At 32.5% G+C, this 24,812-nt stretch overlaps 1 protein-coding gene across 1 annotated transcript; it reads left to right on the top strand.

Moving 5' to 3' along the window:
* The first annotated feature begins 1,123 nt into the window (after positions 1 to 1,123).
* On the top strand, positions 1,124 to 24,351 carry LOC129221442 (uncharacterized). The gene is made up of 7 exons (XM_054855927.1): positions 1,124 to 1,255; positions 1,408 to 1,463; positions 1,974 to 2,039; positions 15,128 to 15,153; positions 17,752 to 17,855; positions 20,588 to 20,724; positions 24,099 to 24,351. Exons 1-7 carry the CDS (start codon positions 1,215 to 1,217, stop codon positions 24,206 to 24,208), a joined length of 540 nt encoding a protein of 179 aa, XP_054711902.1. The 5' UTR covers positions 1,124 to 1,214; the 3' UTR covers positions 24,209 to 24,351.
* The last annotated feature ends 461 nt before the right edge of the window (positions 24,352 to 24,812 follow it).

Below are 24,812 nucleotides of genomic sequence, written 5' to 3'. Positions count from 1 at the left end.
GATGCATTGCTTTAATATCAGATCTTATCCTATTCAAATTTGATACATTTTTTTTTTCATTTTTTCAGGTAAATTAGCTATTTATTTGTATTTTATTAATTTCACTCTGAACATTCCCTTTTAATGCTAGATTTTCTTTAAAATTTCCATTTTCAGGAAGCGATATCTTAACATCCTGAAACTAAGTCAAAATGGTCAATTCTCAAATTTTTGGTAGCCTATTTTAAGGGTTGCTTAGTAAAACAGATTTTCAGACTGTACACTTTTCTATTTAAGATACCATATTTAAATGTTGATTGACAAACTTTGCCAAATAAAAAAATTTTGATTTTGAAACATTAAATATATTTAAAAGCCTCATCAGTAGAGAAAATATTAACGTTTTGCCTTTTTGTTTCATATTGCTGTTCAGTTTTAAGTGTTTGCATTGTGATTTAATATCATGTTTACTGTTTTGACCTTTTCTTGCAGTACAGTAATTCTGTATATTTAAGTATATCTATCTCAATATTTATAGTTGCAATTTGTTGTTTCACTTAAAGTTTTATCAGTTAGCTAAAAGTGAACCAAGAAAGATTAAAGTAACTTATAATTTTGGTACAATCATATTTAGATTTAAATTTAAAGTGTACTAGTGATGTTGTTTGCAGGCCAGTACATATTCAGGTTGACTGGTCCGAAGGGCCAGTAGGATTTTTTACTGATTTCTAATGCTGCCATACATTTTAGTTTTTTGCAAAATCACCATTCTAATTGTAATAATTCTAAATAACTACTTGTAATCATTGCTATTTGAGGCAATGAGAGGCAAGGGGATGTAAGTGGGCTATTTCAAGTTTCGAGTAAAACAAGTTTAAAGTTTAGATCCTAGGTTGGCTTTCATTAATTAATTTATTTTTTATTTTTTTTCTAAATCGTGCTGTATATCGGAACTTAGCAGGACTACTAGTACCATCTCTTGCCCTAAAACAGAGAGGTTCTCCTACTATTTGTACTGGTTATCTCCATTTTTTTAAATTTTGGCACTGACATTCCTTTGCTACTTAGTTGCCTCAATTGTAATATATTTATATAAAATAGAGAGTAATCTTTTTTCTTTTTTTAAAAATCATTTTATAGAACAAGAAGAACCTCCATTGAGTACTACTGTCACATGTCCTAATTGCAATAACAAACATGACTTAAAAGATTATAAAGTAGAATTGGGTAAATGCATGCGTTTGACTACTCGGAAGAGCAAACGAAATACAACGAGGTGAGACACATTTTTAATAAAATTTTATGTGTACCATATTTACTTTAATATTCTCGTATCTGAAAAATAATTCCAACGGATAAAATTCAGGGCAAGATTCTTGCCGAAATTTATGTCAAAATAACATCTTTTTAGATTTTTTTCCCTTATAGAGCACAGCCTAACTTTGCTGAGACATCAGTTGACAGTTTTCCTGATCAAAGCAAAAGTAAGATTGCATTTTCTTTTGAATTCTTTGAATTTTAGTCAAAATTGAGATAATTGTTATTTCTAGACAACATTTTTTTTTTTCACTTGAAAGTTCAATTGGTTAATTTTTTTCTGTAGTTAAGCTATATCTAACCTGGCAGCATTCTGAATGTCATGCAGATCACAATCACAGCATAAGGACGCTGCCATCTTATATTTGCCTCAACTATAGTTGTTCTAGTGTTACGTAATGATTTTATCCACGTATTTATCTCTTAGCTAAAATAAGTGTCATGATTGCTTGTATTTTTATCTCTAAAGGCAATGCAATTTTTTTTTTTAATGTGACTTACTTTTTTTTCTTGATATTTTGTACATTTTTTAAAACTTTGTCTCCTTTGCTCGCTTCTACTTTTCTTTTGACTGATGTGCACTCGTAGAAGGTTTTATATAATTATTTTATGTGTAACATGTACTGACATTTGATGTTTGTATTTATTTATTCATTCATTTATATATTTATTGATAGGTAAAAAACGCAGGCAACAATCTAAGAAAGGAGCTTCAAAGAATGCTAAAGTCAGGTTACTGCAAGGTTAGTAGAAATGCTTGTTCATTTTACCATAATTAAAAATGTCATAATCATCCTTTCAATTCTTTTATTTACTGCTAGTGGTACCCGCACGGCTTTGCCCGTAATAAAAAAATTAAAAGGTCTTTTGGTTTGCCTGTATATTTACAAATAATGTATGGTGAATTTTCTCGCCAAATGGCTTGTACCCATGTTACGGTTCCACGTTATGATAATTTCGTATCTCGCCAATTGGCTTGTGCCCATGTCACGGTTCCACATTGTGATAATTTCGTAATTTACTCATCCATCTTATGATAGTTTTGTTCTTAAAATTGGAATCGAAAAAGAACCACATCAAATTTTCGAAAAGTCCCTTTGAGGTGCACACCCCCATGCTACAAACTAACTTTGTGCCAAATTTCATGAAAATCGGCCCTATGGTCTAGGCGCTATGCGCGTCACAGAGATCCAGACATCCTACAGACATCCTATAGACATCCTCTGTACAGAGAGACTTTCAGCTTTATTATTAGTAAAGATTAATGATGTCTCAGATAAAACATCAGTTTTCACTTCTATCTGGAAAACATTGCTGATACTTTAAGAAAACATCTAAGTTATAAAGGGGAACCCTAATTTTCCAGAGTTTGATATGTTGTCCTGTTTCAAACAATGTTTTCCTTTGGTCCGTGAAAATTGCTAAATCGCTAATTTAAAAAAAAAAAAAAAAAATTCGCATTTTATTTTACCTTTTTTCAGAAAATCTGCTTAATATGTTTTTCTGAAAATGGATCCAAATCCTATTTCCCCTACAAGATTCACATTTACTTTTCTCTGGGAGTTTTTTAGGATAAATGTTTGTCTTAGCTGTTTGAAGCCGTTCTGATATTTTTTCCAGTTCTGGCTTACTATCTTTGTTGTCCTAGCATAAAAAACATTAAAACAAAGAAGCAAATTTGCCTTTTGGGTCAGACTTTAGAGCAGCATTTTTCAACCTCTTTTACCTGCTGACTCGCAAGAGCATTAAAAAAAATTTGTTGACTGGTGTTTTTTTTTTTTTTCTTTTTTTTTCTGAAAAAAAAAAAAAAACTTGCATTTGCAGATCGTTAAAAACATATAAAAACATTTTTTTGCGAAGGACTGAGGTTTTTTTCTTTTTTTTAAATGTATAATAATAATACAAATAGTTTTATAAAAACAAAACTTTACTTAGTGTTAAAGAACTGCTCCAAGAAATATTTAAATGTTAAGCATCAGATAAGTAATTATTGTAATAATTATACAGAAGTGATAAACATTGCTGAAAAAGCATTGAAAAGTAAGAAAATTAATCACAAAATTCACGCACGAGACATTATATAGAATTTTTTTTTCCCCCTTGTCGTTTTTTTTTTTTTTTAAAGCAAGGAACTTTTTTTAACACTAACAAGCAAAAATCTCAGGGGACCAGTCAAATTTTTCTGCAAATTGGTGCCAGTCTGCTAGACCATTGGGTGAGAAACGCTGCTCTAGAGGGTGGAACTATCCCACTTGGGCTTTTAAACGCTGAAACCGCACAGTCATGTCTCAGATGTTTGTAGCTTTGGCATTGGTTACATCTCGGCTTGTATTGTACTGATATTAGCTCCAAATAATCTTTATTCTCAACAAAGTAAACTTGATAATTTATTTTCATTACAATGTTTAGCTTTTTACTTTGAATTACTATGACTTTTAAGAACGGAATATACAGTCAACTCCCGCTACAATGCGAGTCAACTTACGTGAAATGGCTATAATGCGAATTTTTTGCGAGTAACAAATTTAAGAGCTAACGCCAATTCCTCATCCACAACACAATTTTTTTTTTTGGAAGGAAGTATTGGCTTTGTTATTGACTACTAAATATTGATTTCGTGAATGTTATTATATCCCTTTAGGCATCACTAACAGTGAAAGTTCCCACACCAAACTAGTCTACGCATTGCATTGTTATAGCATTCACTTAGCATCTTTCTTTCTTTTTTTTTATTCCTATATCAGCAAATTAGCTGATATAGGAATAGGAGGTAAAATTTTCATTTGGGTAAAAAACCAGTCACCGGAAGGAAACAAAGGGTAGTTGAAAGGGGAAATTATTCTAAATGGAGTGAGGTTTTAAGCGGGGTTCCACAGGGATCAGTGTTAGGGCTTGTTTTGTTCATTGTTTTTATGAATGATAATCATAAAAATATTTTTGGGAACATGAATTGTTTTGCTCATGATGTCAAAGTTATGGGGATTGTAGAAAATGAAGAACAAGAAAATCAGCTGCAAGAGGATCTAGATCATATTACGGAGTGGGCTGATAAATGGGGTATGGCTGTTAATGTTCGGAAATGTCAAGTGCTACATTTAGGGCAAGGAAATAAGTGTACAAGTTATTATTTGCAAGGTTCAGTCATTAGTCAGGCAGAAAAAGTTACTGATCTGGGCGCCTTAATAAGTCAGGATTTAAAGTTTAGTCAACAGTGCAGCATATCTAATAACTGTTAAATTACTCAGCAGAGTTCAGCAATATTCTCATATAAAAGAATTTTATTTCGACTAATAATAAAAATGGCTAACAAACAACATATTAAACATATAACGTAACTACGAAACTCGACACATCAAAACATGGAATAATCTGTTTAACGGAATCTAGAAGAATGCAGCACGTACAAAACCTTAAGAGCATTGCCAAACTGAAATTCCGATAATAAAAAACATTGTTAAGTAAAATTATGTAAATGTAGCTGATTGTTTTAAATTGATTTAAAGTCTCAAATCAAACACCCCACCTCAATCAGCTACATCAGAAATAATTTTCTTTCTAAATTTTTCAAATTTAAGTTTACCTAAAGGTTTTGTAAATATATCTGCTATCATATTTTCTGATTCACAATACTTATTGTCTATAGCTTTTCCTTCATACAGTTCTCTAATAAAACAATACCTAAAGTCAATATGTTTTGATCTTTGACTCACCCTTTCATTCTTGACCATTGTTATACAGCCCTGATTATAATCATGCACCACAAATGTTTTATTTTTATCACCTTTGATTTCATTCAGTAATTGTACTATCCACTTGCCTTCTTTAAATGATTCCGATACTGCAATAAATTCAGCTTCAGTTGAAGACAAAGGTACTGAATTTTGTTTTCTACTTGCCCGTACAATCAATGAACTTCCAAGCATGATGACGTAACCAGTTGTTGGTTTTCGATCAGAAATATTTTCGTGCCCAATCTGCATCACAAATATTTCTAAACTGGCTGTATCTGCTCCAAATTTCAGTTTGAAATAAGAGGTTTTCTTCAAGTATTGCATTACTTGCTTTACTGCTTTCCAATCCTTTTCTGTTGGCTTGCTTACTTTCCTTGATAAAATTCCAACTGCTGTAGCTATATCCGGTCCCGATGTTGTTGAAATGTATAGAAGTGGTCCAATTACTTCTCTATACGCGACACCATTTTCCAATTCCTCTGATTTTTCTTCATCTTTTATAAATTCAGAATTCATTAGAATATTTGATTCTTTTGCTTCAATAAATCCATATTTCTTTACTAATTGCTTAATTTTCATTTCTTGATTAATTGCAAAGCTTCCATCTTCAAGTCGTTCTACTTGAACACCTAAGTAGTGATTTTCCCTAAATCGGATATTTCAAAATGCTGTTTTAACACATTTATCATTCTTAATTCTGTATCTTCATCCAAAGTATAAATCAGAATGTCATCAACGTAAAGTAGAATAGAACTCCAACCATTTGATTCTTTTCTTGAGTAAAAGCATGGATCTACGTTACTACTCAAATAACCATTTGAAGCTGAAACTTTGTTGATCTTTTCATTCCAAGCACTTGCAGATTGCTTTAGACCGTACAGACCTTTCTTTTAACTTATATACTTTTTCTTTTTCATTTTCTTTAATGTAGCCTTCTGGTTATTTTATGTATAATTCTTCTGTAATCTCAGCTTTGAGAAAAGCATTTTTCACATCTAAGTGTTTAATTTTCATATTGCGTGCTGCTGCTAATGTGAGCAATAATCTTAATGTTGCATTATTCGAAACTGGAGCAAATGTCTGACTGAAATCCTCACCAGGCTTCTGGTTAAAACCTCTTGCACAGAGCCTCATTTTATAGCGATTTATTTCGCTTGCTTCATCTTGTTTGATTTTGAATACCCATTTTGTATCAATTGCTGATCTTCCTTTTGGCAAATCTGTCAATTCCCATACATCTTTCTTTTCGATAGATTCTATTTCTTCATTTGCTGCTTCTATCCATTTTTCCTGCTCTTCCTGCAGCAACATTTTCATTTCTTTCCGAGAAGAAGGTTCTTCAAGGGATTGAACAGTTTTATAAGTGCATACATATCTATCTGGAGATACACCCCTATTCGATCATTCAGAATGTCTACATTTGTCTTTTGTCTCTTTAACTTCACACCTAGGTTCATTTTCTTCCTATAAATCACAAGTTACTTCATTAATTTGCTATTTATCTTCTTCAACTCTTGTTAAAATTTCATTGTTGCAATTGTCAACACAAAATACATTTCTTGTTACAATTACTTTGTTGCTTTCTTTATTCAATACTAGATATCCTTTTGATTTTTCTGCATAACCGAGAAATATACCTAACCTTCTTTTCCTCTATTTTCCAACTTCTTCCTTCTTACAGTGTAATATACAACACTGCTACCAAATATTTTTAGGTGTTGAACTTTCGGTTTTCTTCCATTCCATATTTCATAAGGAGTCAAGCTATGCGCTTTTGTTGGTAAAGGATTTTGCAAATAGCACGCTGTTATTGCTGCAGCTCCCCAAAACTTTTGATCTAATTTGAAATCTTCCAGCATACATTTGACCATCTCAACCAAATATCTGTTTCGCCTTTCCGCGACTCCATTTTGAGATGCAGAATAGGGTACTGTTTGCTGATGCTTTATGCCATTCCTTACAAAATAATTCTTCAGCTTCTCTTTTACAAATTCCCCACCTCCATCGGTACATAGTACTTTAGGAGTTCTTTCGAACTTGGTTTTTACATAATTGAAGAATTCTATTATCTTATCTGCTGCTCCACTCTTCTGTCTTAGCAGATAAACTGTAAAAAATCTTGACTCGTCATCTATCAAAGTCAACATGTAACGCATTCCACTTGGAGTTTGCAGGGGAAATGCTCCGCAAAGATCAGAGTGAAAGAGATCTCCAACTTTCAATGCTCTATTTTCACTTTTCTGTGGATTAGGAATTTGAACAATCTTTGTCTTTACGCAACATAAACATTTAATTTTACATTTACAGTTCCTCATTTTAAGACTGGTAGCTAAATGTTCATCCTGTACAGGGTTCATACGGGTCATGGAAATCCTGGAAAATCATGGGGGAAAAATAAGCAAATTTTAGACCTGGAAAAGTCATGGAAAATTGAAATTTTCATTTAAAGTCATGGAAATTTATTTAAAGTCATGGGAAAATGTCCTGGCCAGAGAGAAAGTAACAGTAGCTGAAAGAGCATTGGAAACCTAGAGTGATTTAACAGTATTGAACTTATAAAAGCTAATAAAACTGGAAAATTGAGCGATCTCAAAAACAAATTTGAATTTTGAAATCTCATTGCATCCACTTCTGTAGCAGCCGCTCGTCTTTTTTGGCAATTTGATTTTACTGCTTGGACATCACTCATCTTGAATTTTCCATTGTTTTCAACACTTCTAATAGTTTATATTCTGTAATAGCAAACTTGCACGTTCTTGATTTTGTGCCCTACATAGGGCCCGCAAAAATAATCCACGTGACCCACTGCTGCGTTCAACATCATGAATCAAACACTATGTTCTGGAATTCCTGAACCTATTAATTTATATGAATTTGAAAATGTGCAAATAAACAAACAAGTACATTTGAATGAGAAGATTTATTCATTTTTGAATTTTTTATTTAAATAAATATCTGGTTTAGAAACATGAATTTACTAAAGAATGCAGCTTTACTTTAAAGAACCAAAAAACTGTTAAGTTATGTAGATGATTAAATGCACTGTGGACACTAAAAGATAACCTTTGAAGCAAATTTATTGAAACGTATGACTCATTCAACCTTTGTCCCATTCATTTTTATTCTGCCTGTTAATAAAAAAAATATGAAGATTTAAGCATCATTATATTCCATTCACTGTATTTTTACTTTACTTAAATTTATATGATATAGAGAAATAAGAATAGTTTAGTTTTTTAGGTTTACATTTATACTTTTTCCATCACAAGCTTCTAAGAGGTAGTGGCATTCACATAGCAGTTTTGTTAATGGGCAATTCCATGATAAGGTCAACCAGATGATCAAATTTTCAAAACTAAAATATGTAAACAAATGAGGTGTCATTTTAAAGGTAAAGAGTTGTATATTTTGAAATGCCTGTCTAAAATTTGATCACTTCAGTTATAAATAAGTTACAGCAGCTTAAACCAAGGTCAACATCTTGAGTATTTTCAAACCATGTTTGGAGACTCTCGAAGAAATTCTGTTTTTTCCAAAAAATACATGCTAATATTATGAATTGAGATGAATAACCATTTAAAGATACAGAGTGTTGCTGGTGATGTTGCAAAAATGCGTCAAAATATAATTCATTTTGATTTGTAAAAGAATTCCTCTGGGGTACATTAAGTGTTTTACGTCCGACACCAAAATGGGCAGTTAATTACGCTGAGCCAATAATTTTAAAGCTACATACATGTATTTTTGGGTACAAAGTAAGAATTTCAATCTCTTTGATGCAACCTATTTTAATTTTGTAACAAGCGAATATTTTTTACTAAAATCTAGGTGTCGGACGTAAAAATTTTTTTACGTCCGACACCATTTACGTCCGACACTGTTACATTCCTTTAAATAACATATGTTTTCAACTGTGTTTCTCCTTTTTTTGCCTTTAATTTCAAAGTTAAAGCGAAACATGCATAAAAAACAACTTAGTGAATTTATTGTATATACATTTAGGGTTGATAGGGGTAAGTAGGACCCCTTTTGAGAAAAGGTGTGTTGAATGAACATAATACAGTTGATTAAGATCAATTTTGACAAATTTGCCAAAACTATAAGTGTAAAAAGAAATTAGAAACACTAAATGACTGCGTCTATGTAAAGTTGGCTTAGGAAGAACCATTATCAACATTCAACCCATATAAATCTTGATGGTTTTCTTTCATGTAAGTTTCACAAATAACTAATCACCAGCTTTTGTAGCTGAACTATCAATTCCTACTAAGTCATCATAGTTGTCTTGTATTTCAGTAATACAAATATTTCATCAAAGTTGCTTTTGATTTTCAAATCCTCACTGTTAGGGGGGGGGACTACTTACCCCATAGTGTGGGGACGTCTTATAGCAAAATTTTACGGGGTAAGTGGGGCCCCTCCTCTAAAACAGTTTTTAATAATATTTTACTCAAAAATTCTGACTGCAAAATGCACTTTAAGTTAAACTGTACATGAATGTTTAATGATCGTAAAAAAATAAATGCTAACCGGGAAACACTTCTTTGAAAAATGCTGCTTAAACTCGCCAAAAAATATTGTTCAGATTTTTTTTTTTTTTTTTTGACTAAGTTCTCTGACCTAGAAAAAAATTCCACTTAACCCAAATATATGCAAAACTAATCACTATGATGAACCATGATATGATCAATGTAAAAAAGTATAAAAACCATATGGATATTTCAGTTTTTGGAGGGGTGACCCACTTCCCAGTGTCCCACTTCCCCCAATCAACCCTACTTTTGAATTTACTTGGTAAATTTTGCTTCAGTATATGTAACCTATAATTTACATATTTATAACTGTAATCATTGTTATGTATTTACATTTAAGAGCAATAGTTTACATCCAATATGAACAATTTACGTCCGATACCGAAAATTTACGTCCGACACCAAGCTAAAAATATTTTTTAAATAATTTTATTCCTTATAATATCATTTGAAAACTGTAATATATGCTTCAATCATAAGTGTACTTCAGATTTATGTTGTTTTCAAAATTAAAATGTAAGCCAATTCACAGACTTTTATCAATTTTTAAGTGAACCATCAGTTTTACTATTTGTGTGTTTACGTCCGACACAGGGTTGTTTGGTTTAAACCATGGTTTTAATCATAGTTTAAACCAATTGGTTTTTTAAAAAAACCATGCGGTTTTTAAAAAAAATTTTTTTTTTTTAAAAAGGCAAAAAAAAAAAAAAAAACAATCCATTTTACAGGTTTACATTGATTTCCCCACACATATTGAAAAATGTAAAATTCCATTTATGCTAAATTCCTAGCTAAGTTGCAGAGATAAATACTAAAATTGCAAAGTTGCTTCTTCAAAATGTATTACAAGCTTTAATCGAAAAAAAATATTAATATATTTTTTATTTCATATATGTGCCATAAAGCAGATTTCAGTCAACTTCCATCATTATGCTTAATTTGCATGATTAGTTAAGATTTACTAAGGATTGAATCTTTTATTGTAGATGCAATCCATTATATTGATCACTCCTGTTGCAGGGGTGTGACATTTTTGCCCATTTATTTGCACTTTCCTGGAATTTTAACTATGACTTGTAAGGTAATCAACAGTCTAACTTAATTGTTTGCACCTAAAAATTAAGATTTGTTCTGCAGGTGAACACAAATAATATTTTTTGAATCAAATTAAAAAAAAAAAGCTTATACTTCATATTATGATACATAATAGTTCCTTATATTATAATGTAGGAAGATTAAAAGAAAAATTTTTAAATTCCCAGAGCAAAATGCAAATGTATGTGTAAAAATTGATTGTGAAATATATAAATCTTCACATATAAACTACACTCTCCATTGGTGTCTTTTTTTTTTTTTTTTTTTTGGATTCTGTGTGCTCAAAAGATTTTGATTGGCTATACACCTATGCTGCTTTATGACTATTGGGTGCAGATAATTCTTAGTTTTTTCCCCCTTTTGTTCATCGGAATTGGGATTTTGGTATTTGCTTTGCCTTAGCTTACCTGTGCAGTTTACAAAAGTTACTTACTCATATTGTTTTAAAAAGAATGTCTAATTCTAGTAGAAAAAAAGACCTAATCTGGCTTTCATTAGATGAAATCAAAAATGAAGCCAGTATTTCGTATCATAAAGGGTCTATGTATACATGCATACTAATATGTTAATCAAGTCAAACATTTCAATCAATATTTCCCCTCAGAAGGCTATTTTAATTATTTAATTTAGTTACAAAATTTTGTTCTAATCTCTTTAATTAATCAAGAAATTAGGTATAATGTGACTATTGAATAACTGTTAATTACATGGAACCTTAATTACCTTCCGAAAATTAATTGTTTTTCTCGCAAATAGTATTTAAATCAAAAAAACCGTTTTTTTTTTTTTTTTTTTGGTTTTTTTAACCAACCCTGGTCCGACACCAACTCTTTAAATTTTTTTAATTTATACTTTAGGGATCTATTTTGAAAAACTAACATGATTTTTTATTCAGTGGGATGTAGTAAGTATCTTGTAAATAAATTTGATCATTTTGGAACAGTTTATGTTTGGTAAATGGAATTAAAACTGAGAAATTTTTCTTCATTTTTTACGTCTGACACCATGGAATTGCCCTAATGCTCATTTCCAAAAAATGGCAAGTTTGACGTTAAATAGAGTGCTATTCTCCTCATGTAACAAGGTCATGAAAATTTTTATGAAGTCATGAAAAAGTCTTGGAAAAGTCATGGAATGTTTTCATCTGAATAGAGTATGAACCCTGCCTGTAGTTGTTGAATCGCTGGAGGCTCACGATGACCAAATATTCTGTGCCACGTAGGTATACAATTTACATGCGATTCTTCTGTAACTTTACTTGCAACTTCAATAGTGTTCAATTTGTATAAATCATCTTCTAAATGTCCTTCAAAAATAGTTTCATTATCTTTCTTACTTGTGCACATACTGGATCCAAATATAATAAAATAGTTCTTCTGATCAAGACACTTGATAGATAACAAATTATTATCTAATTCAGGAATGTACACTACTTTGAAGATTTTTATATACTTGGTTTCTTTATCTTTGCCTTCATATTCAATAAAACCATCACCTATTCCTTTAATATCCAATAGCTGTCCACTAGCAACTCTTACTTTTCCCTGTTTTGACTTCATATTTCCAGAAAAGAAATCTTTATCATTTGTCATGTGTGCAGAACAAGCCGAACCTATGTACCAATTTTTACAAGAATTCCTAGAATTAATTTTAAAACATTGAAATTCTTTATCTTCTATATGTTTGCATTCTTTATTTTCATCTAAAATTTTCTTGACTTTATGGTCTTCTAATTTACGCTGCTCCGCCTTCCACAAATGACAAAATTTCTTTATATGATTAGGCTTCTTACAAAAATGAAACTCTTCTAAATTTGTTTTCAGACATCGTCTTGAAGTTTTCAGTTTTAATCTTCTTAGATTTTACAGCTGTTTTTAACACATTTTGCTCGAAGTTAAATTTTAGTTTCTTCCTTACGTACATATATAGCAATGAATTTTCCTTTCACGTATTCTAATGACAATGCTTGTGAAGGTCGCGCTTCTAAACTTGTAATTAGCGAATCATAACCTTCAGGCATTCCACACAATAGTAATGCCACTATATCATCTTCAGGAATAATTTTTCCCAAACCTCTAAGTTGATCAACAACTTCTAAAATAATTTGAATATAATCTTTCATGCTAACAGATTCTTTCTACTTGAATGTATACAATTTTCTTTGCAAAAATAGTTTGGTATTTAAATGCTTCTGTTCATAAATTTTCCGTAAGGAATTCCACATACCTTTTCTTCATGCTTGATATGAATCAGCTGATTATCTTCAACACACAGCGCAACTTTAGCTCAAGCTGATTTATTTGCTTTAACCCAAGCATTCTGTTCATCTCCAGCCTTTTCAGGCATACCATGCACTGTTACATCCCATAAGTCTTTATCAGTCAAGTACATTTCTATTTTAAACTTCCAAATTTCATAATTTGTGCCGTTAAGTTTCACGAAGGTTTCTTTTTCTTCCGCCATTTTACAAACCCTATAGTCAAAATTCTACTATTTATCTGTAGAGAATTATGCCTGGGACCAAAACCTGTTAAATTACTCAGCAGAGTTCAGCAATATTCTCATATAAAAGAATTTTATTTCGACTAATAGTAAAAATGGCTAACAAACAACATATTAAACATATAACATAACTACCAAACACGACACATCAAAACATGGAATAATCTGTTAAACTGAATCTTGAAGAATGTACAAAACCTTAAGAGTGTTGTCAAACTGAAATTCCGATTAAAAAAAAAACATTCTTAAGTAAAATTATGTAAATGAAGTTGATTGTTTTAAACTGATTTAAAGTCTTAAATCTAACAATAACAAAGCCAATAAGATGCTTGGGTTTATCAATAGATCTATTTCAAACAAATCTAAAGAAGTTCTTCTGCCCTTATATAGAAGTTTGGTAAGACCTCATTTGGAGCATACCGTTCAGTTTTGATTTCCTTATCTTAAGAAAGATATCAATATATTGGAAAGGGTTCAAAGGCGGGCTACAAGGCTAATAAATGGACTTTCTCATTTAGACTACGATTCCAGGCTTAGAATGCTAAAAATGTAGTCTTGAGCTAAGAAGAGACCGAGGGGACATGATTCAGCTGTTTAAATTTATTAAAATTTAAGATGTTACGGGGCTAAAGTTTAGCACTGGAAACAGGACAAGGGGTCATTGTTTTAAGCTATTTAAATCTCAGGCTAACATGGATATTAGGAAAAATTATTATTTTAGCAGGGTAGTGGAACCTTGGAACACCTTACTGGAAGAGATGGTAATGAGCAAGGGGGTAGATAGTTTTAAGAGGGCCATTGATCTTCACTGGGGATTGTAAATTGACTAGGACCAGCCTAGCTGGGCCCATAGCCTGCTGCTGGTCGTCACTTTTGTATTTGTATTTGAATATTAAAATTGATGAAATATAATGGCACCATAGTGCGCTGTTTCATCTAAATTTTATGAAGATGGGAAGAAAATGAAAGTTTCTGACAAAAAAAAAAGCGTCAAGATTCTCGATAGGCTTGAACAACTGCAAAACGTCGACGGTAGCACGACAATAAGAATGAGTGAATCTTCCATATGTACCATTGTAAGTCAAAACAAAAAAATATCCGTGAAAGTTCAGAACTTAGTTTCAATATTGAAGCTTGCAGTCTAAGCAAAGTAAATATTATGAAAATGGAAGCTGCTCTTGTACTCTGGATTAAAGAAATCAGGAAGAGGGGTTGTTGCCATAAATGGAAACGTTATAAAAGAAAAGACGAAGCAACCGTATTTAAATATGTATTAGATAAGAATAACAATCTGATCATGGAGCATAAATCATCAACTTCATTTTTTAAATTACAAATATTATTACTGTACCTACAATACTGTACTCTTATAGTACAACATTTTATTATTACTACATACTGTGCATACTGTGTTTTATTTAATGTCTTTCCCTCCCATCAATCATTCATTTTGTGCATCTTAAAGGATTTTATGTTTAATAAAACACCTTTTTTTATTTTTTAAATACAGTAAAAGTTCAGTTCTTTATGTAAGAAACTGTAATGTATAGTTAAGGAAGGCTTTAAATCAGTTTGAGGGGTGTTTACAAGTGTCTAAAAGAATTTGGTATGCTTCTAAAAAATTGTATATGTATATTTTTCCACAATGTGAAATTTGGCTTACGCAAGGAGCCTGGGAATGCATCCCTTACGTAAGTTGGTGCTCGACTGTAATGTGTTATGGTAAAAAAGTTTTTTGTTCAAAATTTGACAAAATATCTGCTTACAGTTTCAAAATCCTCTGAGTGCTTAAAATTAAGTGTAGAAAAGTATTTTTCAAAGCCTGAAGTAACGTATATAAATTGCAAATAAATTCTTTTTTTCTTCTGTTTTTCAGGGATATAAATTATTCTCTTTTATTTTATGCGTTATTTTTAAGTTCTATGTTATTTTAGGTACTGAAGCTTTATTAATCAAAAATTTTGTTTTTAGATGACAGTGATCTTTACTCTAAAGAGGTATGTTTTTTTTTTAGTTATTTATCTAGCCAGAATGATTTTTTGATTTAATAATAAAACACTTTCGTTTTTTAAAAATTGAGTATTTTGTGTACAGGGCCTTAGAATTACTCTTTCACCTCGGGCCATAGTACTCTATCCTAGCATGTTGTTTATGGGCTGGGACATTTACGTAGTGTGTGCTTAATTTTTCACCCTCTTTCACCAGTATTTTATTTTCAGTTTAAATTACCCTTTAAAATATTGTTAACCTAAAAATACTAACAATATTTTGTGCTATTGTTTAATTTTGTGTTTTGTGTTGATTCCGGCTCGGGTGTCTCATTGTTTATAACAATATTTTGTCAAAAGTTCAAGTGTTGTGAAAATGAAGTTTGACTAAATGTAATTTTCAATCCAGAAATGGAACATTAAATTTATGTGCTCTATTTTACTAAATGTAAAAAATTCCTATACAGTGGAACCCCAATTTTACATATTACGTCTGACTGGTGATAAAAAACGCACTAAGCAGGAAGATGTAAAACCGTGGGCGGAGATAACGATCTAAGCATTGTAAATTGATAGTCAAATGAACTAGTGAGTGTAATACAGTAGTACCCCGATTTAACGTATTCATCGGGACCAAAACTTTTGTACGCTGATACGTGGTTATTCGTAATATCAGGGTCTGAAAATTTTTTTCAAAAACTGCACTTGCCTTATCTGAAACCCCTAACAAGCAACTGTGCAGAAATATCCATAATTAGAAAGTGAAACTGAATTAGAAACTTTTTATTCAGCATTTCACGACTGAATGCACAAAAGTTAATTTGAAATTTTAAACTACTGAATAATGATGTTTGATGTTTGACAATTTCCTTGATACTTGACTCAAAATAGTAGTTTTCTTTCGGCTTTATGGAGAGAAGAAAATACTATATCATTTGCAGCCTTCCGTATGATATGTATGTTTTTACAGTTTAATAGGCCAGGTAAAGCATTTGAAAAAGTTAAGTTTTAATGTGAGTTTCATTATTGCTTTCTGCATCAAAATCAATATTCGTTGACTGCCCCCTCGCCCGTCAAAATTTGCAGATTGATTCCAAGGAAAGACTTTTTCTATTTCGGATAATATGGATACAACCTTTGGAAAACAATCCAAGTTTTCCTTAACTCAAATTAACAAAAAAAAAAAAAAAATTTTTTTTTTTTTTTTTGGTTTTTAAAATAATTTGTTAATTTGGGGTTTATTATTCGGTAAATAGGGGTTTTTGCCTTCATTTTAGTCGAGGTGGGGGGGAAAGTAAAATTTGTTAAATAAAGGTTCGTTAAATCAGGGTCCAACTGTATTTACTTGTTTGATAACTAAATTTGTCTCTCAGTTTTTAATTGCAAATATAAATTGCCTTAAGAGTTTTAATGCTTTGAATTGAGACTTTTCTTACAGGTAAAGAGTGCAGTGACTAAACTTTCTAAAATGATAAAAATGGCTATGTTGCTGAAAGGAAAACTTTAACACACACCACCTGAAACCAGTTCTACAATAAAAGCATGGTCAGATAATGCAATAGCAGTTGGAATCCATGGAATCTAAAAGCGATAAGGAGCTCTGCATTATAAGTGGCAACAAATTTTACTTTTTCCAGAAAAATAATCAAAATTAAAATACTGTATCTTAGAAAGTAATTAAGTGCTTGTATTTTGAAGCAAAAATGGTTTTTATATGCTGCAAAGAAACAATCCAGTGATCGGACGATCAGAGAAAACCCTTTGGGCCTACAACTCACAAAAAAAGGCAATGAGACGCTAAAAAAAAATTACGTAGTGGCTTTAAACACCTAAAACAAATTTTACTTGAGAAAAAGAACCCGCAAGAAATTTTTTGTGAGTCTTTTTGAGAAAAAATTTAATGTGATCTGTTTTTAGGAAAAGGTATTAAGCAAATTTTCTGTAAAAGTGTAACGTAAAATCCAAAATATTTTAACAATATTAGTAGTACAACAATTTTCACGAACCAACAAAAAATGACACCGGAAGCAGGTTAATGTATGAAACAGAAAATGTAAAATTGGGGTTCCACTGTATATGTAGGTCATATTCCTGAAATTTGTAAAACATTTTACTTATGTTTTGGAAAAATCACCATAAGCTCTGCGTGTGTACTCTTGCTTATGTGTAAATCATTGTATTTTAATAAGTGTAAATGAACTATAGTTGGGGCAAACCTAACATGGCAGCATCTAAATGCTGTGATTAGGATCTGACCAGCCTCACAATGCTGCCAGGTTAGGTTTGCCCTTACAATAATTTTAATTTCTAAAAACTATTTTAATTATTATTTTTCCTGAATCTATTATTTTTAAACTTTGCATACTGTTTTGGAAACATTGAAAATTATGTATTATGAGTGAAATAGTCTTGAGTGTGCTTAATTGTGCCCCAAAAATTGCCCTGTTTTGTTTTTTAAACAGGTCCTATCAGAAGTTTTTTTGTGCCCTGTAAATCAATAGATTTACTTTTACATTGATGGTAAAAGTACATCTTTCGTATGGAATTATCTTCATATTTACTATGTTTTCTTAAATTATAATTACATGCATGTTTTTTTATTTTTAGCTTGATGGTCATGCTACAAAATCTGGCAATAAACGTACGAAAAAAGGCAGTTGTTCAGCATCTAAACCACAAACAAAGACTACCATGCCTCAGTTAGATTCTAGGTAAATTGTTTTTAAATTACATTTATTTTAACTTATTAGATAATTTTCCAATTTTAAAAGTATGACATCTATGAGTAAAGGTTTGCAAACTGTGCAATTAATTTGGTTAATTATTTAAATGAATAATATGTTTTTACATACATGGTATTTCTGTTGTTTAAAAAATATTTGTTCACATTTAATTATCTACATGTGTACAGCAGCACCATTTTTCATAAGTGGGGATGCTCAGGTTCAGTGTTGTCCAAAATGCGAAAGAGAATCTCTGAAGGAAAATTAATTTTCCGAATTTGACTCATAAAATATTAAAGTAAGAAATAACAATGTTAGAAAAGCACTAATTCGCAGATTACTGCAGACACGTGTTTCGGCGTTACAGGGAATGCCTTTTTCAATGCAAAAAGTAATGAGCTTATGTATGAAAAGAAATCAAAAGGTGTTTCCTGTAACGCCAAAACACGTGTCTGCAGTAATCTGTGAATTTGTGCTTTTCTGATGTTGTTATTTCTTACATTACTGTTCTGCACACAGGTATTAATTTATCTCATAAAATATTGTTTGATAACGTTTTTAAGAAGAAATGTTTGATGACAGAAACTATCAACTGATTCTAACTAACATGCAAACATGAGAACAACATTTTTATAGTGCCTTGAACTATTTTCATTTTATGCAAATAGTTGCATTATCCTTGAAAAAAAAAAGATTGTAGGCATTAAAATTTCCAACATATTTAGGCTATTGTCAAGACTGGGAATATTTGAAATTCATTGGGTGAAAATATTGCCTTCTTCTTAACCAATTCCATTGTTAAATGATGTACCAAGCATGGATGCTGATGGGGAGGTGCAAGAGTGCACTTGTAATTTAAATACACTGATGAAACAAAACATTATGACCACCCAATCAATAACGCATTGTGCCACCTTTGGCCTGCAAAACAGCTGCGACTCGTCTTGGCATGGATGCCACAAGCCCTTGATATACGTCTGGGGATAGATTGTACTAAATGTTAATGCAGCGTTCACGCAAATTTGAGATATCTTTACATGGTGGTGTTTCATCTCTGAGCTGCCTTTCCATGAAATCCCAAATGTGCTCTATAGGATTAAAATCCGGTGAATTTGGTAGCAAAGGCATTAATTGAAATTCATCATGCTGTTGGAACCACTCCAGCACAATTTTAGCCTTGTGACATGGAGCATTGTCCTGCTGGAAGATGCCATTTCCAGTAGGGAAGACTGACGTCATGTACGGGTGCACCTGATCTGCCATGATGTTCAGATAATCCACAGCCTTCATGGTATGTTCTACCACAGCTAAGGGTCACAGAGCCTGCCAGTAAAAAGTCCCCTAAATCATAATACCGCCACCACCAGCCTGTTTACAACCAACGGTACAAGACGGGAACAACTGTTCACCTGTAAGACGGCAAACCCTGACACGACCATCCACGTTATGAACAAGAAATCGCGATTTGTCGGACCAGACAACTCTCTTCCAGTCATCCAAGGACCAGTCTCTGAGTTCTCGAGCCCACTGCAGGCGTAGTTGGCGATGATGATTGGTCAATAGAGGCACACGAGTGGGACATTTGCTGCGCAGTCCCATATCCAAAAGTGTCCGCTGAACTGTGTGTTTGGAAACACTTCCCCTCACACCTGCATTGTATTGAGCTGTTAGTTGATCTCCTGCCTCCAAGTCTCCAAAAGTCTGCCTCCGATTTCGCTTGATCAAGCGGCCTAATCTCTGATGTTCCTTATCTTTGACGATGCATGGGCGTCCAACACCTTTACTCCTACTGTTGGTTTCACCGTCGTTTTTCCACTTTGCATAAGTACTAACAACGACAGATCGTGAACAACCTACCAGTCTTCCAGTTTCTGAGATACTCGTTTTTAGTCTTCAGGCCATCACAACCTGCCTTCTCTCAAATTCGTAAGATTTTTACCCTTTCCCATAACTTGCAAAAGAAAGTGCTCGAATGAAGCCTTACCTTCTCCAGCCCCAGTTATATACCAATCCCACCTCATCATGTGTCTCCACATCCTCCAGACGAGTTCTTTGAAAAAGTTAGAGGTGTTCATAATGTTTGGGCTCTTCAGTGTATGGTAGAAGTCTTAACACTGATTCTCAACATTAGAGTCATCATCGCTAAAAATTCTCTTAAAATCTTACGTTTTTTTTTACTAACAGATCAAAATAATTTTAGTCGCACAAACTTTATTCACGTGCATTTGGTAAAATCAAGGATGTTTGTGACCTTGTAAATTCTGAAAGGTTTGGGTTGCCCTTTCCGAACATTTTAGGCTGACAACATTCTAAAACTGAAAAATTATTTAAAACAAAAATATATATATATATATATATATGTTTTTTTTTTTTTTTTTTTTTTTTTGATTTTGTATGCATATTTGAAGAGATTTTGGGGGATGAGAAGGAGGGGTCAAACTTTCATAGTTTCTGAAAATTTCAGTCTTCAAAAAATTTTACTTGAGTCCACTATCACCCCTGGGTAAAATGAAAGTAGCATAGCTAACATATGCCTGAAAAATATGCTGTCATATTTTGGTAAACAATTAAAATTGTATTTTTATTCAAACGCAAGCACAAAGTTTGAATTGTCAACTATTTCAATGAATATTTTAACTAAAAATAAGAAAACAAGTAAAGTTTATACCTATTTTCGAAACTGAGCCAACTAATAGCTTGTATATCTTTTTTTTTCTAAGCTATAAGCCATCTCCAAGTTTTCAAGATGAATATGAGACAATTGATGTTGACACTGTTGAAGAAACTAGCCCATTTCCTGCTGTTTCTAATTATGATTTAACTGATCATTCCAGTCCTGAATTCTCCAATTCTTTAGGTAAGATTTTATTGCATTTTTCTGTATTTATTATTATTTTTTCTAAAATAAAATAGGCATACAGCAGTATTATGAGAATCCGAAGTTAAGACAAGGGTTTATAATTTATACGTATATGGAAATCGGGAAGTGTTTTCAAAATTATGTTAAGCTGTAATTTGAGATGGAATTCTTTAGAAACTAGGGATGCATCGGATATATATATCCATTAACTATTAAACTTAGCCGGCTGATTTTTTACTGTTCGATCCCAGCTACGATATCAAAGAGATTTTTGCAGAATGTCTGGGGATTTGCTGGTGTGAAGACGGGGGGGGGGGGGGGGGGGGTAATATTAGGGACACTAATGAAATTTGAGACATAGCCATAATAAAACATTTCACTGAGTATAATTACTTTTACTTATTTATAATTTGCTTTAGAATTAATAAAATAAGCCATCTTTTGAACCTTTTACTGGGAATTTCAAAGATGGCTTCCTAAGTTCCTTAACATGCAAATTTCAAAATATTTTGTTACATTGCTCTTAAACAATAAATGCAAGTAATCAATTTTTGAAGTTGAACTGTTACCAGAAAAATATACATACTTACTACCAATGCAAACTGTTGGCAGAAAATCTTTTTCCTCTCTCCAAGTATGTAACTTTTATTTTTCCGGAACATGAATCTTCTTTTAAAATTAGTGAAAATTAATCATGGTTTGAAAGATTCCAGTATCTTAGTTAAAGTTCATTTGTGAAAATGTTGGTTGTTCGTGAAATGTTACTTTTATTTTATGCTTTCTAATCAAGAATGTGTAGAGTATTTCTAAGACTTTTTGTGTAATTGAATGTTAAAATAAAGAGCATTTAAAACAAAAGAAGTACCTTCAAAATTTTTAATGGAATTCTTTATACACTGGTGTAAGAAATTAAGAGAATTTTCAGATTTGGTCAATTATTTTCAGAACTACTAGACTGATTTTAATGAAACTTGGTATGTACATACATTGAAACAAAACAAATAATCATCTAAATTTAAAATACACAAGCATGATCATAAATAACACTCGTTAGAGTTGGATGGTATGAAACAGCAGTTGCAAAATTTAAAACAAAGGGGGGTTAGTAGGGGTACGGTCCCCTCTAACAGACATATAGGCCTCGCAGTGTGACTCCATACTTGAAATGAAGCAGTTTATGCTTAAGCAATTAATTCCACTCGTTCTACAACGCCGTTCTCAGGCTATGGATGGTTCCCGGAGGGGTGTTGCTATTGTCCTCCTGAGAGCGTTCCAGACATGTTCTACAGGATTGGAGTCTAGGGATCAACTTGGCCAATCCATCGAGTGAATATCCTCCCCTTCCAGAAAGAGCTGTATGTGGTCTTGTGTTAACATCCATTAAAACTTACTCAGAGCTAACAGCGCCCCTCAAAAGTTTATCATAGGGCTCCAAGACCACATCCCTATATCTCGTAACTGTCACAGAGCCTCTCTCAAAGACATGGAGGGGTGTGCGGCCATCCAAAATGTCAACCCAGACTGTCAAACCACCACTGCCATAATGGTCGATTTTGCGGATATTAGAAGGCAAATAGCAAGTCACATTTCAGCTTAAACGACTATTCTTGTCCTACGTTTACATGTATAGAAGTAGGAACCTGCTACCTACCCTCCAATATTGGAGAAATCGACCATTATGGTGGTGGTTTGACGGTTTGGGCAGGCATCATGTTGGATGGCCGCACACCCCTCCATGTCTTTGCGAGCGGCTCTGTGACAATTGCAAGGTATAGGGATGTGGTCTTGGAGCTCTATGCTCACTTCTTGAGGGGGGCTGTTAGCTCCAAGTTAATTTTAATGGATGTTAATGCAAGGCCACAGAAAGCTCTTCTGGTTGGCAAATTTCTGGAAGAGGAGAACATTCACTCGATGGATTGGCTAAGCAGATCTTTAGACTCCAACCCTATACAACATGTCTGGGACGTTCTCGGGAGGGCAATAACAACTCGCAACACCCCTCCGGGAACCATCCATAGCCTTAGAATGGCGTTGTAGAACGAGTGAAATTAATTGCTTAAGCATAAATTGCTTCATTTCAAGTATGGAGTCACACTGCGAGGCCTATACGTCTGTTAGAGGGGACCATGCACCCTACTAACCCATTTTTTGTCTAATTTTGCAACCGCTGTTTCATGCCATCCGACTCTTAATGAGTGTTATTTATGATCATGCGTATGTATTTTAAATTTTGGGGGGGTTTATTGTTTTGTATTGCTTCAATGCAGGGATCACGCTAAGGATTTCGAATCGTTCGCCAGTAAATTCGCCGAATTTTTAAAGTGTTAGCCAAATTTCAAAAGTTTTAGTCAAAGACTAACTTTTACTCATTTTAAATGTATTTTTGTCAGCAGAAATATTTAACCAAAAAGTGAAGCATAGCTTAATTTTTGACAATTTTTTGAGGATAAGGGCAGGGGTATATCCAGGAATATATATTTTTGTCGTTTTTAGGAATTTGGTGAGAAAAAAAATGCAAATTAAGTAGTTTTTCCAAATGATATGTAATTTTTCAAAGGAAAAAATGGCTAAAAACAACTTTAAGTGATATTTATCATTCTTCAATAAATTTAAGAGTAGAAATAAAAGCTTTTAACGAAGTAAAGGCTGCATTCCTATCTTACTCCGATGTTTCAGACATCGAACACAATGAAACAAACGTGCCATTCAACAAGGCATCCGCCGACACTATTTACTCAGTAGCCACGTTGCGCACTCGATATCCAATCAGCGAGAGGCGCAAGTACAGTGACGCAAAGAGGCGAGAGGCAAACGTCATCCTTCCTCCAATCCGATGCTAACGCGCGTGCGCACACCTCAATCTGCTCGGAGTGTTCCGAGGATAAAACAACTTTCAGATTGCTAGTCTGGGAGTTTTGTGAAAGGTTCGTTTTTAGGGGACCAAATTTTGTGAACGGACTTAATTTTTATCTAGATTGACTTCTGAAGGGGGATTTTTTTCCCTCTGTGTATATTTTAGAGAATTTTCTGTTCGCCAATAAATTTGCCAAATTCGAATTTTGTTCACCGATTTTATCGTATTTGGCGCATTGGCGAATGCTTAACGCGGTCCCTGCAATGTATGCACATACGAAATTTCATTAAAATCGGTTCAGTAGTTCTGGAGATAATTGACCAAATCTGAAAATTCTTTTAATTTCTTAAACCAGTGTAAATTGTTAAAGTTTAACCAACTATTGATTTTTTATTGACCAGTATTGATGTTTACAATACTGCTCTAAAATGCTCTGAAGCTGTCGGGATCAATGAATATATCATGTTTGTTTCAAATTAACTATGAAACCTTCTTCAAAGTATCACATTTTCCTTAGTGACAAGAAAAGAAGAAAATGGGAAAATAAAAATGATAATTAAAAGTGACCCTCAGAAGAAAAAAAAGAAAAAGAAATCAAAACATGAACCTTACCCTGGAAACAGTTGATTCAACTTAAAACCCTAGAATCCTTTGAAGTGAGCTATTACAAAATGTTGAAATTTTTGGTTGTGGGCTACCTTGTGCATATTTGTGAAGCTTTATGTGTAAATTGCATCGATTTGAAGAATTAATAAAGGGTTTTTCTTTTACTTTCCCATGCAACATGTTATTTTACTTAAGTTGATAAAATAATGCATATCACTTGTCTAATTAAAAAGCTGTAGTGTAATTTTTTTTTTTAATCCGTATACATTGAAATATTTTGTGTTCTAAAACATATGTTATTCTCAAAATTCGGTACACATACCATAATATTTTGTGGTTCATCAAAAATGTTTCCTTTGAAATGTTTTAATTTTTGGGATGCATTTTATTAACCTCAAAAAAGATTACACTTAACAAACTTTCTTGTAAAGTAAAATAATGAAATGCATTGATTTTTCAAGAACATCAATCAGCAAGATCGCTATACTTTTGAATGCTTTGTGTTTGTTTTTATGGCAAAGAAAACACTTCATTCAAAAACTATTCAATTTGACAACGAGTCTAAATACAGTAAAGCACCATTTATATGTTTTTTAAATTGGTCCTTGCAGAGTCTAATACACAT

This window comes from Uloborus diversus, chromosome 4 (assembly GCF_026930045.1).
Source record: "Uloborus diversus isolate 005 chromosome 4, Udiv.v.3.1, whole genome shotgun sequence".
NCBI classification, from domain to species: Eukaryota; Metazoa; Arthropoda; class Arachnida; order Araneae; family Uloboridae; genus Uloborus; species Uloborus diversus.
Note: the sequence above shows the minus strand (reverse complement) of the source record. Positions and strands in the feature narration are given on the sequence as shown.